This window comes from Solanum tuberosum, unplaced genomic scaffold (genome assembly GCF_000226075.1).
Source record: "Solanum tuberosum cultivar DM 1-3 516 R44 unplaced genomic scaffold, SolTub_3.0 scf00216, whole genome shotgun sequence".
NCBI classification, from domain to species: Eukaryota; Viridiplantae; Streptophyta; class Magnoliopsida; order Solanales; family Solanaceae; genus Solanum; species Solanum tuberosum.
The window spans coordinates 584,622-605,743 of record NW_006239143.1 but is presented as its reverse complement, the minus strand read 5'-3'; the positions used below and the strand labels follow the sequence as shown (position 1 = coordinate 605,743).

The following is a 21,122-nucleotide window of genomic DNA, read 5'->3' as shown; positions in this document are numbered from 1 at the left end:
GTGGTTTATGGTATTCTTAATGTAATTTTTCAAATAATATATGTTATTCCCTTCGTCTTAATTATAGAATTCGCGTAAAATTTTGAGAGTTAATCGAATTTGTGATATTTTAAATTTATTTTTTAGTACTATTTAAAAAGGAAAAAATTAAAATATAATGAAAAAGGAGTGTATAAAAGTAGGTGGGCCATCTTTGTGATAGGTGGGCCATCTTCAAAAACCAAATATAAAAGTAGGTGGGCCATCTTGGTGCCACGTGTCGAAAGAAGAGTGAATTTTATTCACTCTTCTTATATAGTAAAGTAATACTTTGATGTATAAGTACCTGTTGAGAATGTTGGAGCATTTTAGGTCATGCCGTGAGGAAAAATCACGAATATTGACGTTTGATAATTATTTCTATCTTAATGTCAATTATCAATTGTGATTTTTTTAAAAAAAATTGTGTGCTGAATTGCTTCATTTGCCTAACAATTAGGTTCTATCGATTATCTAACATATCATGTTTGTGCAATATCAACAATTAAATTGTATGTTAATTGAATCTCTCTGCTTTAGTTGGACACCGTTCGTGAAACATTGAAAAATGCTACTAAAAATGAATGGTCCAAGATGTAAATCTCGTCCAAGTAAAAAAAAAAGTGATAAATATAATATTTGAAAAAGTGCAATTTCATGAGAGATAGAAATTACTTGTGCAGATACTTGAAAGTTTATGAATTTTTGTGATGATTTACGTGTTATACATCATTCTAGATTTTCGAATATAGTTAGCGCACAATTTAACTAGGTTTTTTTCCGTTTTACATAAGGTTATTTGAATGGAAAATTCACCCCACATATCTATTTAAGGCTTAATATTATAGCCTTTAGATATACTTTTTATATATTACTACTTATAACAGTTTAATTACAAGTATTAACAGATTAGTTTTAATCTATAATTTAATTAATTAGTTATTATTTTTATAATTACCTTACAATTAATAAGTAAGAGAAATAAGATAATCAATTGTCATTATCTCTTACACCATTTTAGGGATAACATTAATATAGAAACAATTGTCACTATCTCTTACACCATTTTAGAGATTGTTTTTCCAATTTTCACACCCCCCACCCCCACGTTCCTCTTTTACATAGAACTAATTTTTTCTCTCTCACCATCTTCAACGTTCGTCTTCTTCATTAAAAAAGAAAATCAGCAGAACTCACGATTGAGCCCCATGGATGTGGAAGGAAAAAAGTAAGATAACATACTTTCCTTTCTGTATGAATTTTTTGTTATGTTTGATAATTGAAAGAAGCGAATGCTTACTTGTGCCCCACCAGAAGTGGATCTGTATTTGTTTTAAAATTAGCACATGTTTTAAAAATTATATGTGCAGGAAAGAATGTCAGATATGAATTCTGATTTTTTTCTTTCTATTCTTTTGTTCTCTCTATCAACTCTTTTGTTGTCGGTAGCAGGCAGCTCGAGAAGAGGCGTTGGCCAAGGTTTCTGCTCTTGAACTAGAGATAAGTGCTGCAATGCCAACAAATAATGAAATTCCGGTTAAAGATGCTTCTTCTCAATCGAAGATTAGTCAAGCAAAGAAAACAGTTAGTCATGCAAATCAAAAGGGAAAAAAGAGGAAGGTGAAAAATTGTAGAAGCGACTCATTCTGTTTCGGATTCGGATTCAGATTTCGTAAATGAGATTAAAAAGAAAAAAACAAAAAAGCAACAAATGTCGAAATGTGGTCAGTCTTCAAAACCAATCAACAAGAAGAACAACAAGGAAGGAGGACTCAGAAATCCCAATTTCAAAAAAAGGCAAAAAAGTGGTTAGGATAAGTATTTTATTTAATTTATTTTTGAATTATTCAATTTAGTATTTTTTGTGTTAAAAATATTGTATTATGATTATTATTGTTACGAAACTTATATTGATGTGAAAACTGTACGAAATTTGAATAATATTTGTATGAATATGACATTAATATATGATATATGAATATTGTATGAAATGTGACGGAATGTTGGTATTCAACTGGTATGAAGTGTTATTTGATATTGGTATGAAATTGATTTGATATCAGTAGCCCAATTAGTTGATTTTAGTGTCGTTTGTTAAATGTCACAATGCACATGAAATCTGGTATGATGTTTGAATAATATTGGTGTGAATTTTTTTGTATACTGTTTTATTAAAATTTATGTACATGAATCTGGAATGAAACATGAATAATATTGGTCTGAACTGAATTTTATTTATAGCGTATGAATGTTGATATGAAATTGATTTAATTTTTGTATAAATTATGTGAAATAATTAATTTATAACTACTTATAAAATGAAGTTGGTATCGTATTCATTGGTAGGCTGGCAAATTCATTTGAGATCTCAATTACATGTTTTTTTCAATTTTTCCAATGGGATATCAGTTCGATACCAAGTGCACACCAATTGGGTACAAATTAACTAGTTTTAGGTTAACTAATTTAGTTGAAATCTCAATTACAATTTTTTTTTCGTATTTATCGCTAGGACATCAGTTGGGTACCAAATGTATACCAATTGGGTATAAAATTAACTAGTTTTAGGTTAACTAATTTAGTTGAAATCTCAATTACTTAATTTTTTTCGTATTTTATCGCTAGGACATCAGTTGGATACCAAATGTATACCAATTGGGTATAAAATTAACTAGTTTTAGTTGGCTATTTCAGTTGAAATCTCAATTACAATTTTTTTTTCGATTTTATCGCTAGGACATCAGTTGGATACCAAATGTATACCAATTTCATACTAAGATTTGAATTTTCAGTTGATATCAATTGCATACCATCATTATCTAGTTTTTTTACTATACATTTGAAAAACACTTAATACACAAATGATTAACTAGTACACATAATAAATGTTCTGAAATTATAATTCATTAACTTAAAAGATGAAATAAATCAAAACATGAGTTTGTCACATTAAAACAACCAAAACAAAATAAAAATAAATATGTCTTTTTTTTTAGCAAGTTAATTTGAACATGTCTTCTTGTTGTGTCCCTCCCGACGACATGTACTGCACGTAACGTTAGACCTCTTGCATTTCACATCAACAAATCCTTTCCAACGTTCATGTTGTGGTCTCCCTACAATTCTTTTTGAACCAGACGACAATAATGTATGCTTCGACACTTTTTGAATTACATATTTTCCTGTTCCATCATAAATTATTGTGTTAGTATTACATGATAACAAAAGTAACAAAAAACTTTACAAAACTATATATAATATGATAATACGCACTGAAAACAATTATTTTTTTGTATCAATTTATGCTCCGACACCTTTTGAATTGCATATTTTCCTGTTCCATCATAAATTGATTATAATAACAACAAAATTATACACACTCGTCATTATTTTTTCATACAAATATCATTCAGACAGTACACTACAAAACAAATTTCATACAAACAATAATATTTCACATTTCATACTCACTTAATACAAATTTCATACAACAATCATCATTCATACCAATTTTATACATTTCTCATACCAAATAATTCATTACTCTCACACAAATTTATACACAAATGACAAAACATATATAATCAATAAAATTTCAAATTTCATACCAATTAAAACACTTTTCATACATTTCTTCAAAAATCTAAATAACTTTTTTTACACATTAGTGAACACACCAATTTCATTACATTTATACTACCAAATTCATTCAACATTTTACATTAATTATATTTTTGAAAAAAGAAAACAGTAATCAATATTACAATTTTACTATACCTACTTAATCTACAACGATAAAACTATTTATGTTTAATACATTTATACTCAAATCTTTCATATATTGCGCCTATTTCTCACGAAATCATGATTTTGACAGTATACAAATTAATCAAACAAAAACTTACCAAAACGTATTATGAACAAAATTAACAAAAACGTATTATGAACAAAAATTAACAAAAACGAATTTTTGACCAATTACTAAACAATAATAAATACTAACCTGAAGGATCCCATCTTCCACCATGTTTAATTAATATTGATACGTAGTTGTCCATCACAACAAAATCAAGATTTTTCAAAGAAAATAACTTCAATTACTCGACAGTGAGAAGATTTTTGGCAGAAAATTGAAGAGAGAGAAATGTTGAATAAAAAAGAGAGGATAAAATCAGAATTTTTAATTAAGTTTAACTAATTTGAGTGAATTAAGCAAACTAAATATTCTTAATAAGTTTGAATTCCTTAATTCGTGCTAATTAGTAATTATCTACACTCAATTCAAATTAAATTAACACCCCTATTTCTGTTTTTACCTTTTTGCCTTCAAAAATGTTTTTTTTTTTGTTTTTTTTTTATCTTTTTTTTAAAAACAAATGTTTTCAATTATTAAAAATAACTTTTTTTTTAATAAACTGTTAGAACCTGAAATTTTTAATGTTACAACTTGAAAATTTAAATCTACTGCTATAACTTGAAATATTAATATAATATATGTCATTTATGAAATTTTCACTATTTGAATTTCTGTTATCCCTAGTTGAATTGTAAATAATTTTACTACATCATTTAGATCCTTGAGACTGTTTATGTATTATGTAAAGAAAAACTATATAATTAAACATATATACATAACTATCATATATATTTTCTATGTGCATGCAAAATCACTTGCATGGATTTAATATATCTAGAACAAATTATACCTAAATTTGACCCCATATATCCGAGATATGTTTATGACCAGAGGCGAACCCATGATATAAAGACTTCAGGTGCACCAATATTACCTTAGATAAACTCGCGGGTGGTTCCTTTGGCTTGTACCAGCAACACAATGACACTCCTATGCTCCTCATGGGTGCATTGTTTATTATATCCTAGTTTCTGCAAGTTTCTCAAGATAGATATACATATATACATGAATTTTTTTGAAGTTAACGGGTGCACGTGCACCCAACCTATAGGCATGGGTTCGTCTCAGCATGTATCTGGACTTATCTAGAGGCATCAAAATCTAATAAAATATATAATATTGCAAACTAGAGTGTATCTAAGTAATTAACTCCTAAACTAGTGAAATTTACCTAAGTTTCCCTTATTAAATCTTTTTAACCGTTTGTTGTAAAAACGAAGAAAAGTATCACATTTTGTTTCTTTCTACGTACAAAGTGATTCATATTCCATTTTTTGACGCTGATCTCCATCTGTTCCAAAGTGTCCCACTTATTAATTATTATATTAATAAAATAATCTACTAACAAAATCAGACATGGCTGGCTAAAGATTACAGAACTCCAGTTTTTGGACCGTTACACAAAATATCAACACAAAAAGACACAACTTATCCCCCGCAACATTTTACACAAATCCATATATTTTAACATATCATAATATTAATCTATGTTGATTTTTGTATCATTAATTTCATATTTACGAGTAATATTTATCTGCATTTACTTTATTGGTGGCCTGATAATATTAAAAAATATTTACACATTAGCATACAAAGCTATTTAGTTATATGTACGGTTGCAAATGTCTTTTTATACATTCAGTAAATTTTAATCTATGCTAGCATGTTTGTTATCATTTTTAATTACTATATTATCAGTTGATAGTTATAAATAATTTACCTATTAGTTATCATTCTTAATTACCAGATTATCAATTGATACTTGCACTTTTTTTTTTACCTATAATTAATCAATAAAAGAATAATTCTATAAATATTTGAAGTTCAAAAAAATCATTATACTTATTTTATACTCTAGATAGCTATAACCATTTGGGTGTGTTTGGTAGCTCGAATAACATTTTCAAAAATGTTTTCCGACCAAACATTTTCTAAAAGGAAAAAAAAAATTTAAGACTCTTAAATATAAGAAAAATGACTTTCTTAATGAAAATAGGAAAAAATAAGTTGTATGAGTGACATTCTAAGTTTATTATCTGTTCTCCACCCACTCAACCCGCTTCTCTTGAATCATCATTCTCCATCCTATCCAGTAATATTTGCTAGATAACATAAATGCTCTTGAGGTAATATTTTCTTACTTACCTACCAACTATGAAAAATGTTTTCCAACTTACCAAACATATTTAGGAGTCACTTGGTTGGAAACAAATTATTTCAGGATTAATTATCCTCGATAACTACTCCACCATATATATTTTATCACTATTATATAAATAGTGGGATAAATAATTCAAGAACTACTTAATATTTTTAATCAAAATATCAAAATAATTATATTTTATATCTCTCACCAAACAGTTTCTAAGCATAACTTATTTTACCGGTTGGTTGGTCCACATTGGCGTGCAGGCATTTTTTTTGTGCTGTTATGTGTCCGCAGTCCATTCGACTTACCAACAACTACTTCCCGCTAACAAACCATCTTATTTTTTACAATTCCTTTTTTTTCTTTAATTTTTTTAATTTGTCCATTATTTAATAGCCATTGTTGAACTTATATATATAAATAGAGGTATTAGAGTTCCCAAGATTGTCAGTTGTGTGTCTCGTTTTTAACGTTTAAGATCTCAACTTTCTTGCCCTTATTTTGATCTGTGAAACAAGATTTGATTTGGGTTTTCAGATCTGTTGTTGGGTTTTGAAAATTTCTTCCTGTTTTTGTTTAAGAAAAAAAAATGGCCAGGAAGAAGATCAGAGAGTATGATTCAAAGAGATTGTTGAAGGAGCATTTCAAGAGACTTGGAGGTTATGATTTGGCTATCAAATCTGCACAGGTAATCTTTTTTGTTAATTTACAAATGTGGAACAAATCTTATCTTGATTTTGAAATCTTTGAAATGTTAATGGCAAAATGTTGGCATGTTTTAGGTAGCATTTAGGCCACCTACTTGAATCTACATGATTCATTTGAGTTTTTTTTTTTTTCCCTCTTGCCTCATTTCCAGTAATGATGATAGCTTTGAGAATGTTGATTTTGACTCTGGTTAAATTTAAGTTGTAAAATGGTTCATTTCTGTATTTATTTTGAAGTAATGGTTGGTACCTCTGCTTTTGAGATCTAGTTTTGTCGACTGGGGCAATGACGGCTCAAGCACATTAGTGATCCAAAGCTTCTTATCAAGTGTATTCTTTTGAGATGTAAAGTTTTCTATAAGTGATTTCTTTTTTTTTGTTAGAGTGGGTTATAAGTCCCATTATTTGCTGGGGAATGGTCTGACGTTTTGCTTATATGGACTTGAACAATACTTTCCTTTCGAGCTAGCTTTTGGAGTTGGAGTTAGGTGTAGTTGTCATATCTTTACATGATATCAGAGGCAAATCGAGTTGGGCAATCTTCCTTTCATGAGTTAGCTTTTGGGATTGAGTTAGATTCAAGTATCATATCTTCACATTTTTAATAATCTTTTTCAATGAATTGATAATATAGTTGATCCATGAGATAGTACTCCAGATGTGCCAAACTTCTGATAATTCTCTCCTTTTATATGAAAAAAAATTAACCTTTTCTATATATAGTACTTACTCAATTTTTTTTTTTCTCAAAAAAACTTCAAACTTAATATTGCTAAAAATAAATAAATGAAGCCCCTCAAATTTGGGGGCCTAAGATACCTTTGCCTTTTGTTTAACTCTTCAGAACCTCCCATGTAGTGGGACAGAACAGGTAGGTCAGGCACAATGCTAAAACTTAAAGAGAGTGCCTAATATATTTAAAGGTACAAATGTAAACTCTTGGGACCACCTGCTCTGAGAGTTAGGTAATTGATAATCCTAACATTCTTTAGACTTAAGTTATTAGTTGTCTTAGAAAATACTCCTAATAAAGAAAAAAGACAAATATCATCAACCACTTATGTATCTTCCTCAAGTGTTTGATAATAAACAGTATAGATGACTAGTTTTATGAGTTTTATAAGACAAATATAAGTCATGATTGCAACTATAAGATGGTTTGTTTCCCTTCTTTTGTGGCTTAGGTGACAGAGTCTACTGACATCAATGAGCTAGCAGAGAAAGAGCCTTGGCTCAACTCAACAAAGTTGGTTGTAAAGCCAGATATGTTGTTTGGCAAGCGTGGAAAGAGTGGACTTGTTGCCTTGAATCTTGATCTTGCTCAAGTTGCTACTTTTGTGAAGGAGCGTCTTGGCAAAGAGGTAGTTCAGATAATCACTTACCTTGTCCCTTTTGATTAAAACCAAGTGTATTGTTTGTTTTACATGGACTATTAACATATAGTGTCCTCGTCTCGGATCATTTGCTCATGTTTGTTTTCACATTGACAGGTGGAGATGGGCGGATGCAAAGGTCCCATCACGACCTTCATTGTTGAGCCATTCATTCCCCACAATGAAGAGTTTTATCTTAATATTGTCTCGGAGAGGCTTGGTTGCAGCATAAGCTTTTCTGAATGTGGAGGAATTGACATCGAAGAGAACTGGGACAAGGTATGTGACATAGTCAAAAGTAGGCATGTTAAGTCCAAAAGCGTTATATTAATATCTCAATCTAACATATATTCCATTTTATTCAGGTTAAGACTATCTTTGTGCCGACAGGAACTTCTTTTACATCAGAGATATGTGCTCCACTTGTTGCCACTCTACCATTGGAGGTAAATATTTGAAAGAAAAAAGAAGAAGAAATAGTACTGCAAGAATAGTCTGTCTATTACTTCTTGTCATTCATCCAATTCATATTGCAATTTTAATGTGAATTCTTACTTGTATGTTACAGATTAAGGGTGTCATTGAAGAGTTCCTCAAAGTGATTTACACTCTATTTCAAGGTATCCACGAAATACTTTATCGTCATCACTAGATCTTTACGACCTTTTTTGGATTTTTGTGTAACCCTCTCAACAATTCTTTCTATCAGATCTGGACTTCACTTTCCTAGAAATGAATCCTTTCACATTGGTTGAAGGAAAGCCTTATCCTCTTGATATGAGGGGAGAGCTTGATGACACTGCTGCTTTCAAGAACTTCAAAAAGTAAATCTGCTGCTCCAACATCTGAATATACTCTTACTACTCGCTTCCTAAGCTTTATTGTTTAAACGTGAATCAACTTTAATAATATTCTTACCGCCCTGCAGGTGGGGAAATGTTGAATTTCCATTGCCATTTGGAAGGGTTATGAGTGCTACAGAGAGCTTCATTCATGGGCTTGATGAAAAGGTATATCTTGATGGTATTCTATTACTTACAAGGCAAAAAAAAAAGGTCTTCAGCTTGAGATTGCCAAATATCTGTCAATGTACTACATTACATGCTAAAGAATTCAAGTCGGTTTATCGCAGACAAGTGCATCTCTGAAGTTCACAGTCTTGAACCCCATGGGGCGAATTTGGACTATGGTTGCTGGTGGAGGAGCTAGTGTCATCTATGCAGATACTGTACATATCTATCCTTGGAAATTGTTATTCGATGATACCTTCTTTGATTATATATTCTATTGTCTAAACTTGCCATGTTACCTTAACAGGTAGGTGATCTTGGATATGCTTCAGAGCTTGGGAACTATGCAGAGTACAGCGGTGCTCCCAATGAAGAAGAGGTCTTGCAGTATGCTAGAGTTGTAATTGATGTAAGGATAAACTAGTTACATAAAACATTTTATTGACACAGAAAAAAAACACTCATTACATTATATTACACCACATTCTCCGTTTATGCATCCTGAAAGGAATTGGAGAAATATACTGACCCTAATCCCATATTGCAGTGTGCCACTGCAAATCCTGATGGCCGTAAGAGAGCCCTCGTGATTGGTGGTGGAATAGCCAACTTCACTGACGTTGCTGCTACATTTAGTGGTATTATTCGAGCTCTTAAGGAGAAGGTATGGCAACGTAACACAATTGGCTGCTCTGAAATGACTTGCCCCTGATATTGCAATTTCCTTACTCAACATTCGTTGTGGCAGGAGTCAAAACTTAAAGCTGCTAGTATGAACATATATGTTAGAAGAGGAGGTCCAAACTACCAAAAAGGTCTTGCAAAAATGAGGTCTCTTGGCGAGGAAATTGGCATCCCAATTGAGGTATGTGCTAGTGTCAACTACTAATAAAAGATGACTAACCATGTTTTGAGTTATCGTTGTTAAATAATCTTGTTGTAATTTTTGTTGAAGGTTTATGGACCTGAGGAAACCATGACTGGCATCTGCAAACAGGCTATTGAGTGCATCACTGCAGCTGCATAAATTAACCAACTTCATTCTCCAAGTTGAACCTTTTTAGTTGTCGTTTTTTGCTTTGTGTTAGTGTTTTGTTGTATGCCAACCAAGTATAAGCAATTTGATTTGTATGTTTGACATTTCACATAAATGGGCCATGAACAATAATGAATTTTAGTTTTTCAATTTCAACATGAAATCCATTGGTTTAACAATCTTTGTACTACTACATATAAAATCAAAGAGATAATAAATTACAGAAGGACTTACCGGTTACTAACATTATAATTCAATCCAAAACAACCTAACTAGATCTACTTTTCTAAGGTAGAATAAAGGAGCTAAACAATTCCTTCCCCTTGAAAAAAATAAGAGAAGCTTTGATGAGCTATACATAAACTTGTTTTTCAATCATCATCATTGAAACATCCCATATAACTAGTCCGCCAGATCGAGCCTGAGAAGACGCCTCAAGTCACTTGTAGCGTCGAGGTTATCTTCACTTTTCTTCTTGAAGAAAGCCGGCACAGGCAAAGAGCTCGGTGGCGGCGAAGAGGAGAAACCCCATCCAGCATAGAATTCAGCAATCCTTGTGTGCTTAAGCACCGTATCTGTAGTCGACAACACCAAATCTTCACCCTTGTTTTCCTTTACAACCTTCAACACTTGACCGCGCTTAAGAATTTTCACAGTGGAAAACTTAGCAGATCCATTTTTCTCTGGACTTCGCTTTCTTCGTTTATTCTTAGGGTTAGGGTTTGGTAGAGGGTTGCAAGTAGAATTCCGACGATAACTTACATGGTATTTGAGAACATCTTGTGGTTGAAGAATGGAAACTCCGGCCATCGGAAAAGTTGGTGGAACATCTGTGAGAAGAATTGATCTAGTCTTGTTAGGTATATATATATATAGGAAGAAAAAAGAGAAGCACCTTTTTATTGAATTTGAAACAAGTAGGAATTGGAAACGAGTAGGAAAGGGAGAACAAGTTAGTAGCGCCTCCAATTCCTTTTCCTATGTTGACCAACTTTCTTTACCAAACACTCTTTCTTATCTTCTAGTAACTTCCAACTTTCGTCATCATTAAGCATTCGAAGATGAACTGGACCACTAATAGATGTAGCACAATTGGCAATTTCAAGATGCCGCGTTGTTAGAATGATTTTACTTCTATCATGGATGCAAGGCCTTAAATCATCCCATACACTAGATTCCCACACATCATCAACAAGGACCAGATGTCTTTTGGAAAATAAAGTTCTACGAAGTGCATCAGCTAATTCATCAGCACGTTTCTCTCTACGATCAGAGTCCTCACTGGTAAAGGAAAACACCTTGTGAATGATGTGGTAGATAATCGCTTTGATAGTCTCAACATGCCTCGGGAGATCAAGACCAAGTGCTTGGTTCACATCCTCAATCATCATGTCTTCCTTCTCTTCTTTTATGTCAAACAATTAAGTAAATAACAAGTCCGGCATCAACAATAACAGAGTCCATGATATCAAGATCTAGTACTGGATAATGAATGAGATTGTCTCTTAATTGGCTGTGCATCTCCTAAAGGATCACGATTTGATCATCAGAATCTGAATCTACATCGCGAAATGTCTTCCAAATTTTGAGCATTTTCTGAGTTACATGTAGCATGCCACATTCACCTTGTGTAGGGGAAACTCTGCAAACCAAGAAAACAGTCATACGTAGTGTAATTCCACAAGTGGAGTCTGGGGAGAGTAGAGTGTACACATACATTACCCTCGGTGAAGTAGTGAGGCAATCAATCAATCAACTAGGCACAAATAATCTAATTTGCCGGCCTTTTTCCTTTATCAATATTGGGCTTAATTCCTATCTAACAACTTAAAATCTGTCAGCTTATGGCTTCACTGATGACCACTCCACACTAGTTTTAGACTTATAAAATTGATATTTGCCAGATATGACAAAAATACACAAAATATTACCACATGCATTTGATTAAATAGTCCCTAAAGTGTACCAATGAATAATTTTATTTTAATCACTAGCATATAATATAGCATTGGACATTGTACATTCACTACAACAAAAAAGAAATAAATGGTAACCAACTTACAATTACACCACCTAATTACCTGTCACGCCCCGAGCCTACACCCTGGGTGGGACCGGCACTCGAAGACCATTGATGTCCCCAAGCGAACCCTTGGCCTGACTTACTTAACTCAGCGGAAAACTTAACTCAACAGAATAACTCCATGCAATGAAAGGTCATCACAAAAGAACAGAGTCCTCCAGAAAGCAAGGAGGCTCACCACTGACTCTGGAGTGCTCAGCTGGATCAACGATGTAGAGGGACTCAATACTAACTGACTGACTGTCTGTCTTTGAAGCCTCTATAACACTGAGATGGATGTTGGGACAGACCCCGCAACATCCTAACAAAGCAAAACTAGGAACACAAAAGAACAGAGTCCTCCAGAAAGCAAGGAGGCTCACCACTGACTCTGGAGTGCTCAGCTGGATCAACGATGTGTTGGATGCTGATCCTAGGTACCTGCGTCTGCATCATCATAAGATGCAGGCCAACTGGCATCAGTACATTGAATGTATGAGTATGCGAGCTGGAAAGCTAAACAACAACTTAAGCTTGAAAGGAGTACAAAGGAACTCTTACCTTGGCTCTGTTCAACTCATGAATAACCGAACTCAATATAAAGCAATAATACACATGTAATATATATAAAGCTTGTAAATCAGTGTAAACAACTTAGTTCGTTAAGGATAAAGCAATAACAAACTCAACTTTACATATATAAAAGTAATATAACTTTAGTGGGAGATTCTTTAACCGACAACCACCACTATGAGCCCTAGTGATGATACAACATTTTAACTCACGTTGCCCAAGGACCATCCTATACCTTGCTGTGATATAGGGCCTTACTTTAACTTAGTAGATCCACTAGCTTAACTTACATGGTCATCTAAAAAGTATGACCCGTTAAATCACATGTTGGCTACATGGTTCTTATGGAGAGTTGAGTTAATATGAACTCGTGTCCCCAATTCGATGCTCAAGGCTACTCCCAAAACATACTTTAGCTCATACGTGTTTTAAACACATCTTTCTTTAGTTTGAGATTATTGCTCAAAGCTTAGCCCAAAGGCTCTTTTGGAATCAATGTTCCCTTTTCTTTGCTTAAATGTGAAAACATTTATAAGCTTCTTTGGGAATACATAGTTCCTAATAACTTTTGAGAAATGAACTCAACTCTATACTCTTGGCTTAACTTGAAACTTGAGCCTTAAAACGAAGTTAAAACGTTTAATAAAGACTCTTGAAAAACTTTAAAGACTTGCTTTGACTTGCTTCTTAACTTCTAAACTTGACTTCTAACTTCACTTGACTTTGATCCTAACTTCCCTCGAATTGGATTATGGATTCAAGGGTAATGATCTCATGTTTATGGATGAGTTCGTGATGTTTAGACGTACCTTGGAGTGTTGAAAACAACTATAAAACATAGGTACATTACCAAGGAACATGTATGAAAAAGTGGGGAAGGAATGGGAAGGATTGTCGTCCTTGGCAATCTGAGAGGCGCGGGACGCCAGCCTTCAGACTTCAGAGGGGCCTGCTGGGCACTCTGCACGGCGCGCCGCCCCAAGGGGGAAACCTCAGAACCCCTGTTGGGGCGCGCTGGCTGGCACGACGCCCCAACCTTTTCCCCCGAAAATCCGACTTTTCTCCTTTGTTTTTCCAACTCTAAACCTTCTTAACTTCAAAGGTTCCAGCCCCAAACACTTAGAATCATAAAACCCCTTAATATACAATGGATTCAACTCGAAATCACAATCGGAAACATGCACCAAACCAACAAGAAACTTCAACACAACCACAACTTCCACAAACACAACCAATCTTTTTCTCGGAATTAAAACAAGTTTGGCGTGTGGGGAAAAGAACCAACCCAACACTATGATCTCACATACCTTAATAGGGATCACCCCCGACGAAAACCACGACAATCTTGACGAATCCTTGTTTCTTCTTCTCTTTCTCCTCTTCTTTCTCTCTTCTCTCAAAAGCCCTAACTCTCACTTTAAAAAGGAAAAACTGATTTAAAATCAGTCTAAAACCTTACTATAACCAAAAGAAATGGTTAGGAAAAAGACCAAAATACCCTTACAAATTCGGACTAAATTGCCCTGCCAACTGCCCAACTTCCAAAGGGCATAACTCACTCATAAGAACTCGGAATCGAGCAAACTTAGTGGCGTTGGAAAGATCATTCCAAGAGCTTTCCAAAAATAACTGGAAATTCACCTAAATCATCTTTATCTAGGAGTTATGACTACTCAAAGTTGACCAAAAACTCAATTTTTTCCCATACTTAACCAAATTATCAGATTTTAAATTCTTTCCAAAAATGACTTTCCAATTTCCAGCTTATTCATAGTTATTTCAACTTACACGATGTTACAACTGAAGTGGGTTTGGTTCAGACCAAAGAAGTTGGAAAAATTGTTGAGGAAACAAGCGCTAAAAGGTAATTCATACCGAATATTGTATGGGGATGTGAAAGATTTTTCTAGGATGATTAAAGAAGCTAATTCAAAGACTATGAATATTTCTGATGATTATTTAGCCCCAAGAACAGTGCCTTTCTTTCTTGAAATCATCAAGAAATATGGTAAGTTTTCGAGCTCTGGTAACTGGTAAAGTTGTTGGCATGTGATTAGAAAGTCATAGATTCGAGTTGTGAAAATAGTCTCTTGCAGAAATGCATGAGCTTAGTGCTAGCCCATAGCTAATAATGTAGCTCCGCAATCATCAAGTGGCTTAGATAAGTACTAGAAACTCCCAACTTCCCTTGAGAATTGAAGAGTATAATTACTCCTTCCAGTTACATGTGTAATTACCCATGTCAATTACACGTGTAATTACCCCTGCCAATTGCACCAAATTACCTTCTGACCAAGTAATTACATGACCAATCAAGCAAGTCTGACATTGTGATTACATCCAATTACACCAAATCGAATTACCAGGATGACTTCCAAACATACCCTTAGTGAAAATAGATTTTTCTTTTAGTGACAGTATTTATTGTCGCAAAAATATTTAGTAGTAATTTAGTTAATGCATTATAGGCGCGTGCTTCAGGGAAGGATTTCCTCCCGAGCTTGAGTCATTTTATCCATTAGCAGAAGAAGAGAAACTCCATTACACTCTCTGCAACCTGGTTGGTACAAAAAGAAAACATGGCGGTCGTGGCCAAGTGTAACTAAAGGATGGGTTGATTGGGTTGATCAATAGGAGAAGGTAAAAGGGGAGACATGGAGAACTGCTTGTATATATGGTGCCATCCAGTTATCTAAAATCGACATACCCCATGATAACAACCTTTTGTATGCTGCTCTGTGCTTTTGGTCAATATGAGGTAACTCCTTCCTTTTTAACTTTGGCATGATGGATCCAACCGTATTGGACATTGTTGCTTTGATAGGACTTAGACCTCATGCATAAGAAATGTAGAGCAATCCTGGATATCCCAATTTCAATCTTTAGTTTGCCATAGAGAAAGAAAACTAAAAATATATCTTATGAAGGTTTTATCAAGGTTCACGGAAAGAAAGGATGTAACGGATGATGAACATATCACTTTCCTAACTATGTGGCTTTGCAAGTTCGTCTTGTGCAATGGTTTGTTAAGAGTAACAGTGGAATATAGTCAACTAGCAGTTGCTCTTGTTTCGGTCAGGAAGATTGCTTTGGCTCTTTTTATATTATCTCATTTGGATCGAGGCTGTAGAAATAAAGTTACCAGAGACTTTGATCATGCAGTGCTCCTTCTGGATCCTACATCTCTGGCTGCACTCTTATTTTCTTGAATATATACCTTTGCCTTACGATTCACAAAATTGTCCAATTTTTGGGCTTGCCCTGGCTCAAGGCAAGTTTAAACATAATAACTTCCGAGAATGCTTTAAATTCTTTTATTCATACTTCTCCAGAAATCCTAGCCTGTTCACTCCAGTTTCTCCTGAATGGCTGAGATTTCCACTGCATCATACATCTCTTAAGCAGGAGTTAAACGACATCTAGTCTAGTTTCCTTATTGCTCGAGACCTCCAGTATGACCCTTGCATTGACAAATTCTAGTGTTGGCCAAGATGGAGTGGAGCATTACTCTCCAAATCAATTTACACGAGAGTTTGGCATGAAACTTACAGTGCCTCTCCCTCCTCATCATACCATCAATACTTCATCACTCGATAGAGTTACTTTCAATTTAGTAAATTGTATTCAAGAAGTGGATTCAAGGTTTTTTCAGTTGAAGAGAAAATTTTCAGTTGTGCAATTTCATGCCAATCCAAAATGTATGCCATTCTTTGAGCCCTGGTGGACGACTTATACACATAAAAGTCAATTTTAATAACTGAGGAGATCCTAGATAGGATTATTGCTGGAGAAGCAACCAAGAAAAGGAGGAACAAAGGTACTGTATGAAACTTTTTCCTTCATATATAATACTGTCAAAGCTCATTATAGTGCATATAGAATTTTTGTAACGGCCAAACTTTTGATTGTGTTATATATGAAGGCAAAAAATTCGTACAATACCTTTGTTCCTCTTTTTCTTGGTTGCTTCTCCGGCAATAATCCTATCTAGAATCTCCTTAGCTGATTCAGTCTGAGTTTTACGTATATAAGTCGACCGCCAGGACTCAAAGGATGACGTACATTTTGGATTTATATGAAATTGCACAACTGAAAATTTCTCATCAATTGAACAAACCTTGAATCCACTTCTTGACTACAAGTTACTGAATCAAAAATAATTCTACCGAGTAAAAAAGTATTGATTGACTAATAAGGAGGGACAGACATTTTTGTGTCATGCCAAACTGCCTTGCAAATTGATTTGGAGAGTAATACTCCACTCCAGCTTGGACAACTCTTGAATTGCCCAATGCAAGGCCATAATGGAGGTCTCGAGCAATAAGAAAATAGGACCAAATGTCGTTTAACTCTTGTTTAAGAGATGTATGATACAACATCAATCTCAGCCATTCATGAGAAAATGGAGTGAACAGGCAAGGAGTTCTGGAGGAGCATGAATATAAGAATTTAAAGCATTCTTGGAAGCTATTCTGTTTTAACTTGCCTTGAGCCAAGACAACCCCAAAAGTTGGACAACTTTATGAATAATAAGGCAAAGGTCTATATTCAAGAAAATAACACTGCAACCAGAGTTATTTTCTACAGCTTCGATCAGATGAGATAATACAAAAGGAGACAAGTAATATTCTTTTTGCCCGAAGCAAGAGCAATGACTAATTGGCTGTATTCAATTGTTACCCTTAACAAACCATTGCAAATGACTTACTTGCAAAACAACATCATTAGGAAAGCAATATGTTCATCCTCCGTTACATCTTCTCTTTTCGTGTTGTCCTTGATAAACTCCCCATAACATATATTTGTTTTAATTTTCTAAGGTCCAGCGGCACTTTTGTAATTGTTTTGTTAGGATTTGAAACTTTTAGAGAGAAAAAATAAGGTTCAGCAGCAGAAATTTCATTCATATATTTAGCTTTTTAAAAGCATACACACATATATCTACATAAGCTTTTCCAAAGTTAGTAGAGGACCATACATATCCACCCACTATTGACTTTCTTACAAAACATATTCCATAAAACAAGGACTACCTTTCCTTTACATACTTAACATAATATTTAAGAAAATAACAATTAAACAAAAGACATCTAGAAATATCTCATTTTCTAACACAGATCTATGAAACCTGCAATTTTTTCTTCTTTTCAAATCCGAAGGTTTACACCAACAGAATAATGCATGGAGTTTGGTACCTCTTCTTACTGTACATAAAATCATCGGTTGCATATGGGTTTACAAAATTAAGTACAAATCAGATGGTACCAATGAAAGATATAAGGTTTGTCTTATTTCTAAAGGATACACTCAAGTAGAAGGTACTCATTAATAGGAAACATTTTCTCTCACAGTCAAACTTACTACACTTTGTTGTCTTAATACTGTTGTTGCTACATGAAATTTGTCTGCCTACCAGCTAGACGTCCAAAATTATTCCTTCACGGTGACTTGAATGAAGAAGTATATATGGAACCTCCACCTGCACTTCACCAACTTGGGGAGAACATTGTATGTTAGCTACACATATCCCTCTATGGTCTCAAAAAAGCATCAATAAATTGGTTTCTCACCTTTTTAGAAACGATTCAAAAGGCTGACTATGAAAAAATCAAAAGCTGACTATTCTTTTTTTACCAAAGGCCAAGGTACTTCATTTACTGCAAGTTTTAATTTATGTTGATGATATACTTCTCATAGGAAATGATCTTAAAGAAATCGAGCATCTCAAAAGGTTCCTTATGAAACGGTTCCGCATTAATGGTTTTGGAGGTTTAAGATATTTTTTGGGTATTGAGTTTTCCAGATCGCATAAAGGTATTTCATGTCTCAACGGAAATATGCATTAGACATCTTACAAGACTCAGGACTTCTAGGGGCACGCCTAGACAAATTTCCAATGGAAGACAATTTGAAACTTACTCCTACACATGGTGAATTATTGAATGATCCAACTAAGTATAGAAGATTAATTGGCAGGCTGGTTTATCTTATGGTTACTAGACCTGACATAGTCTATTCTGTACATATACAAAGTCAATACATGCAGCCTCAAAAACCTCAATGGGATGCTGCTATACGGGTCCTTAAATATATTAAGGGTACTCAAGATCAAGGCTTATTGTTTCATTCCACCAATGATCTTACAGTGAAGGCCTTTACTGATTCAGATTGGGGGAGTTGGAGTGCCACAAGGAGATCAATTACAAGATATTGTAATTTTCTTGGAAATTCTCTTGTCTCATGGTCCAAGAAACAATCAAATGTTTCAAGATCGTCAGCAAAAGCAGAAATATCGGGCTAAGACTAACACATGCTTGGAGCTCACATGGTTACGGTATATTCTACAAGATCTGAAAGTCCCACAAGTAACTCCTACAGAATTATTTTGTGATAATCAAGCAATTTTGCATATTGCAGAGAATCCTCTCTTCCATGAATGTACAAAACATATTGAAATAGATTGTCACATAGTTCGATAAAAGTTGCAAGCTGGAATTATTAGTCCATCATATGTACCTACACGCTTCCAGTTGACATGTTTATTTACAAAGGCATTGGGAAGGGATCCATTTGTGACACTATGCAACAAGTTGGGACTTCATGATATTCACTCTCCAACTTGAGGTGGAGTGTTAAGAAATATTATATTATCATATATTTACTTTCCTATTTAGTGTAAATTAGATCCCATATAATTTGGATCATAGATTTAGTGCCTTAGAGCTAAGCCTTCATTGATTTTTAACATACATTTATATATTGGTATTCAGTAATGTAAATACACAACTTCAACCATTCATTTTCTCCTCTAGAATCTGCATTCTCTATTTCTTAAGTCAACCTGACCTAGACTTGAGACACAGAGAGTACTAAGATCAGCTTCTTGACATTGTTTTTATTTTTTTGGGTAACAAATGTAAATATTACCATTAACCATCCAGCCAATACACCTAAAGAGCACCTAACTACACAACTACCTTTCGTAGAAGGGGACTATGCAAGTTAAGCCTTGAACATAGATCTAATTACATGATAAATTGCTGATTCAAATAGCAGCATCTTTGGCCTTTCCTTGTCTTTCTAACTATGTATAATCTAGCATTGAAGCTTTGCTTAATCTGTGTAATTGTTGTATCTACAGTCACCATTGCTCCCCTATACAACTTTCAATTCCTAGCCTACCACACATGATATACTGTTGAGTCCCAAAGTGCTGCGATTATCTCTTTGTCCAGTTGCTTCCAATTCTTCCCCCTAATTTTTTTTAACACTTATTTCACATCTCCTACTGGAATCAGCGCCAAAGACCATTGATCCATCGCTGTAATGATTCCTTTGGTCCAAACACATTCAGAAAAGGTGTTTTTGTGTCTCAACATTTTGCACGTCACATAAACTACATGCTATAGTATCCACTAGTATATTCATCCTTTGTAGTCAGTCTTTAGTCAGAATTTGCCCTACATAGCTAACCAAAATTATAAATCCATGCCTTGGTTGAGAGATTTTATCTCAGATGAATTCATCAATTATCATCTTACTCTGGACCCCCTAACAATGAGTCGTAGCTTTCTCCTAATGAGTATTTCCCATTTGTTGTTAGGATATACGTGCCTTCTGCATACCACTCCACCATGTCTTTCTTTAAGGCATTCAACTTTCTCTAGTACCAACTACTATCTTGTGGATGTTTATGCTCCCAGATGTCCTAGTTCTCTTTCATATACACCCATCTGATTCATAATACATCTTTTTTAACTATTAATTGCCACAACAAACTTACCCACCGATGCCACATTCCACAACTTGCTTCCTTTGATATTTAGACCACCAAACTTCTTAGGGACACATACTTTGTCCCACACTACTAGCTTAATCTTCTTTTTATCCTCAAAGCTACCCCATAAGTATGCCCTGCATGTTTTGTCAACTTCTTTTATCACGCTCTGGGGTAGTATGAAAACAGATCCCCATAAACTATGAATAGAGAACATCACTGAGATAATCACCTGCAACCTCCTGGCCTGCATACAACAACTGTTTTGAGTAGACTTTTGTGATTCTGCTAGTACTCTTCTCAGTCGGTTGGTGATACTCCATTTTGCTCCATTTCTTTGAAGATAGTGGTATCCCTAGGTACATTATGGGGAATGAGCCCTGTGCAAATCCTATTTTTGACAATGGTTGACTCTTATTGTACTCATCCACCCCTACCATCATTCTTGGCATCGTTAACCGGGTAAGATTGCTCGACTCTAAATTTAAAAATTCAAGAATT

At 34.2% G+C, this 21,122-nt stretch overlaps 4 protein-coding genes across 4 annotated transcripts; 2 read left to right on the top strand and 2 right to left on the bottom strand.

The window, feature by feature from the left end:
• The first annotated feature begins 6,486 nt into the window (after window positions 1-6,486).
• LOC102585745 (ATP-citrate synthase alpha chain protein 2-like) lies at window positions 6,487-10,359 on the top strand. The gene is made up of 12 exons (XM_006356361.2): window positions 6,487-6,771; window positions 7,975-8,151; window positions 8,281-8,442; window positions 8,529-8,609; window positions 8,732-8,783; window positions 8,873-8,987; window positions 9,092-9,173; window positions 9,296-9,391; window positions 9,481-9,582; window positions 9,721-9,837; window positions 9,922-10,038; window positions 10,129-10,359. Exons 1-12 carry the CDS (start codon window positions 6,673-6,675, stop codon window positions 10,198-10,200), a joined length of 1,272 nt encoding a protein of 423 aa, XP_006356423.1. The 5' UTR covers window positions 6,487-6,672; the 3' UTR covers window positions 10,201-10,359.
• LOC102585406 (uncharacterized) lies at window positions 10,251-11,103 on the bottom strand. The gene has a single exon (XM_006356360.2). The coding sequence runs from the start codon at window positions 11,017-11,019 to the stop codon at window positions 10,612-10,614; it is 408 nt and encodes a 135-aa protein (XP_006356422.1). The 5' UTR covers window positions 11,020-11,103; the 3' UTR covers window positions 10,251-10,611.
• A 59-nt stretch (window positions 11,104-11,162) lies between these two features.
• LOC107062325 (putative late blight resistance protein homolog R1B-12) lies at window positions 11,163-11,600 on the bottom strand. Its single transcript, XM_015312856.1, has one exon. It carries the CDS (start codon window positions 11,598-11,600, stop codon window positions 11,163-11,165), a length of 438 nt encoding a protein of 145 aa, XP_015168342.1.
• A 7,065-nt stretch (window positions 11,601-18,665) lies between these two features.
• LOC107062324 (uncharacterized mitochondrial protein AtMg00810-like) lies at window positions 18,666-19,145 on the top strand. Its single transcript, XM_015312855.1, has one exon. It carries the CDS (start codon window positions 18,666-18,668, stop codon window positions 19,143-19,145), a length of 480 nt encoding a protein of 159 aa, XP_015168341.1.
• Window positions 19,146-21,122: the final 1,977 nt, after the last annotated feature.

Coding starts and splice junctions, on each gene's coding strand:
- LOC102585745 (XM_006356361.2), top strand. CDS start 6,673: ATGGCCAGGAAGAAGATCAGAGAGTATGATTCAAAGAGATTGTTGAAG. Junction 8,988..9,091: donor GCTTTCAAGAACTTCAAAAA/GTAAATCTGCTG, acceptor ACCGCCCTGCAG/GTGGGGAAATGTTGAATTTC. Junction 9,392..9,480: donor GTGTCATCTATGCAGATACT/GTACATATCTAT, acceptor TTACCTTAACAG/GTAGGTGATCTTGGATATGC.
- LOC102585406 (XM_006356360.2), bottom strand. CDS start 11,019: ATGGCCGGAGTTTCCATTCTTCAACCACAAGATGTTCTCAAATACCAT.
- LOC107062325 (XM_015312856.1), bottom strand. CDS start 11,600: ATGATGATTGAGGATGTGAACCAAGCACTTGGTCTTGATCTCCCGAGG.
- LOC107062324 (XM_015312855.1), top strand. CDS start 18,666: ATGTCTCAACGGAAATATGCATTAGACATCTTACAAGACTCAGGACTT.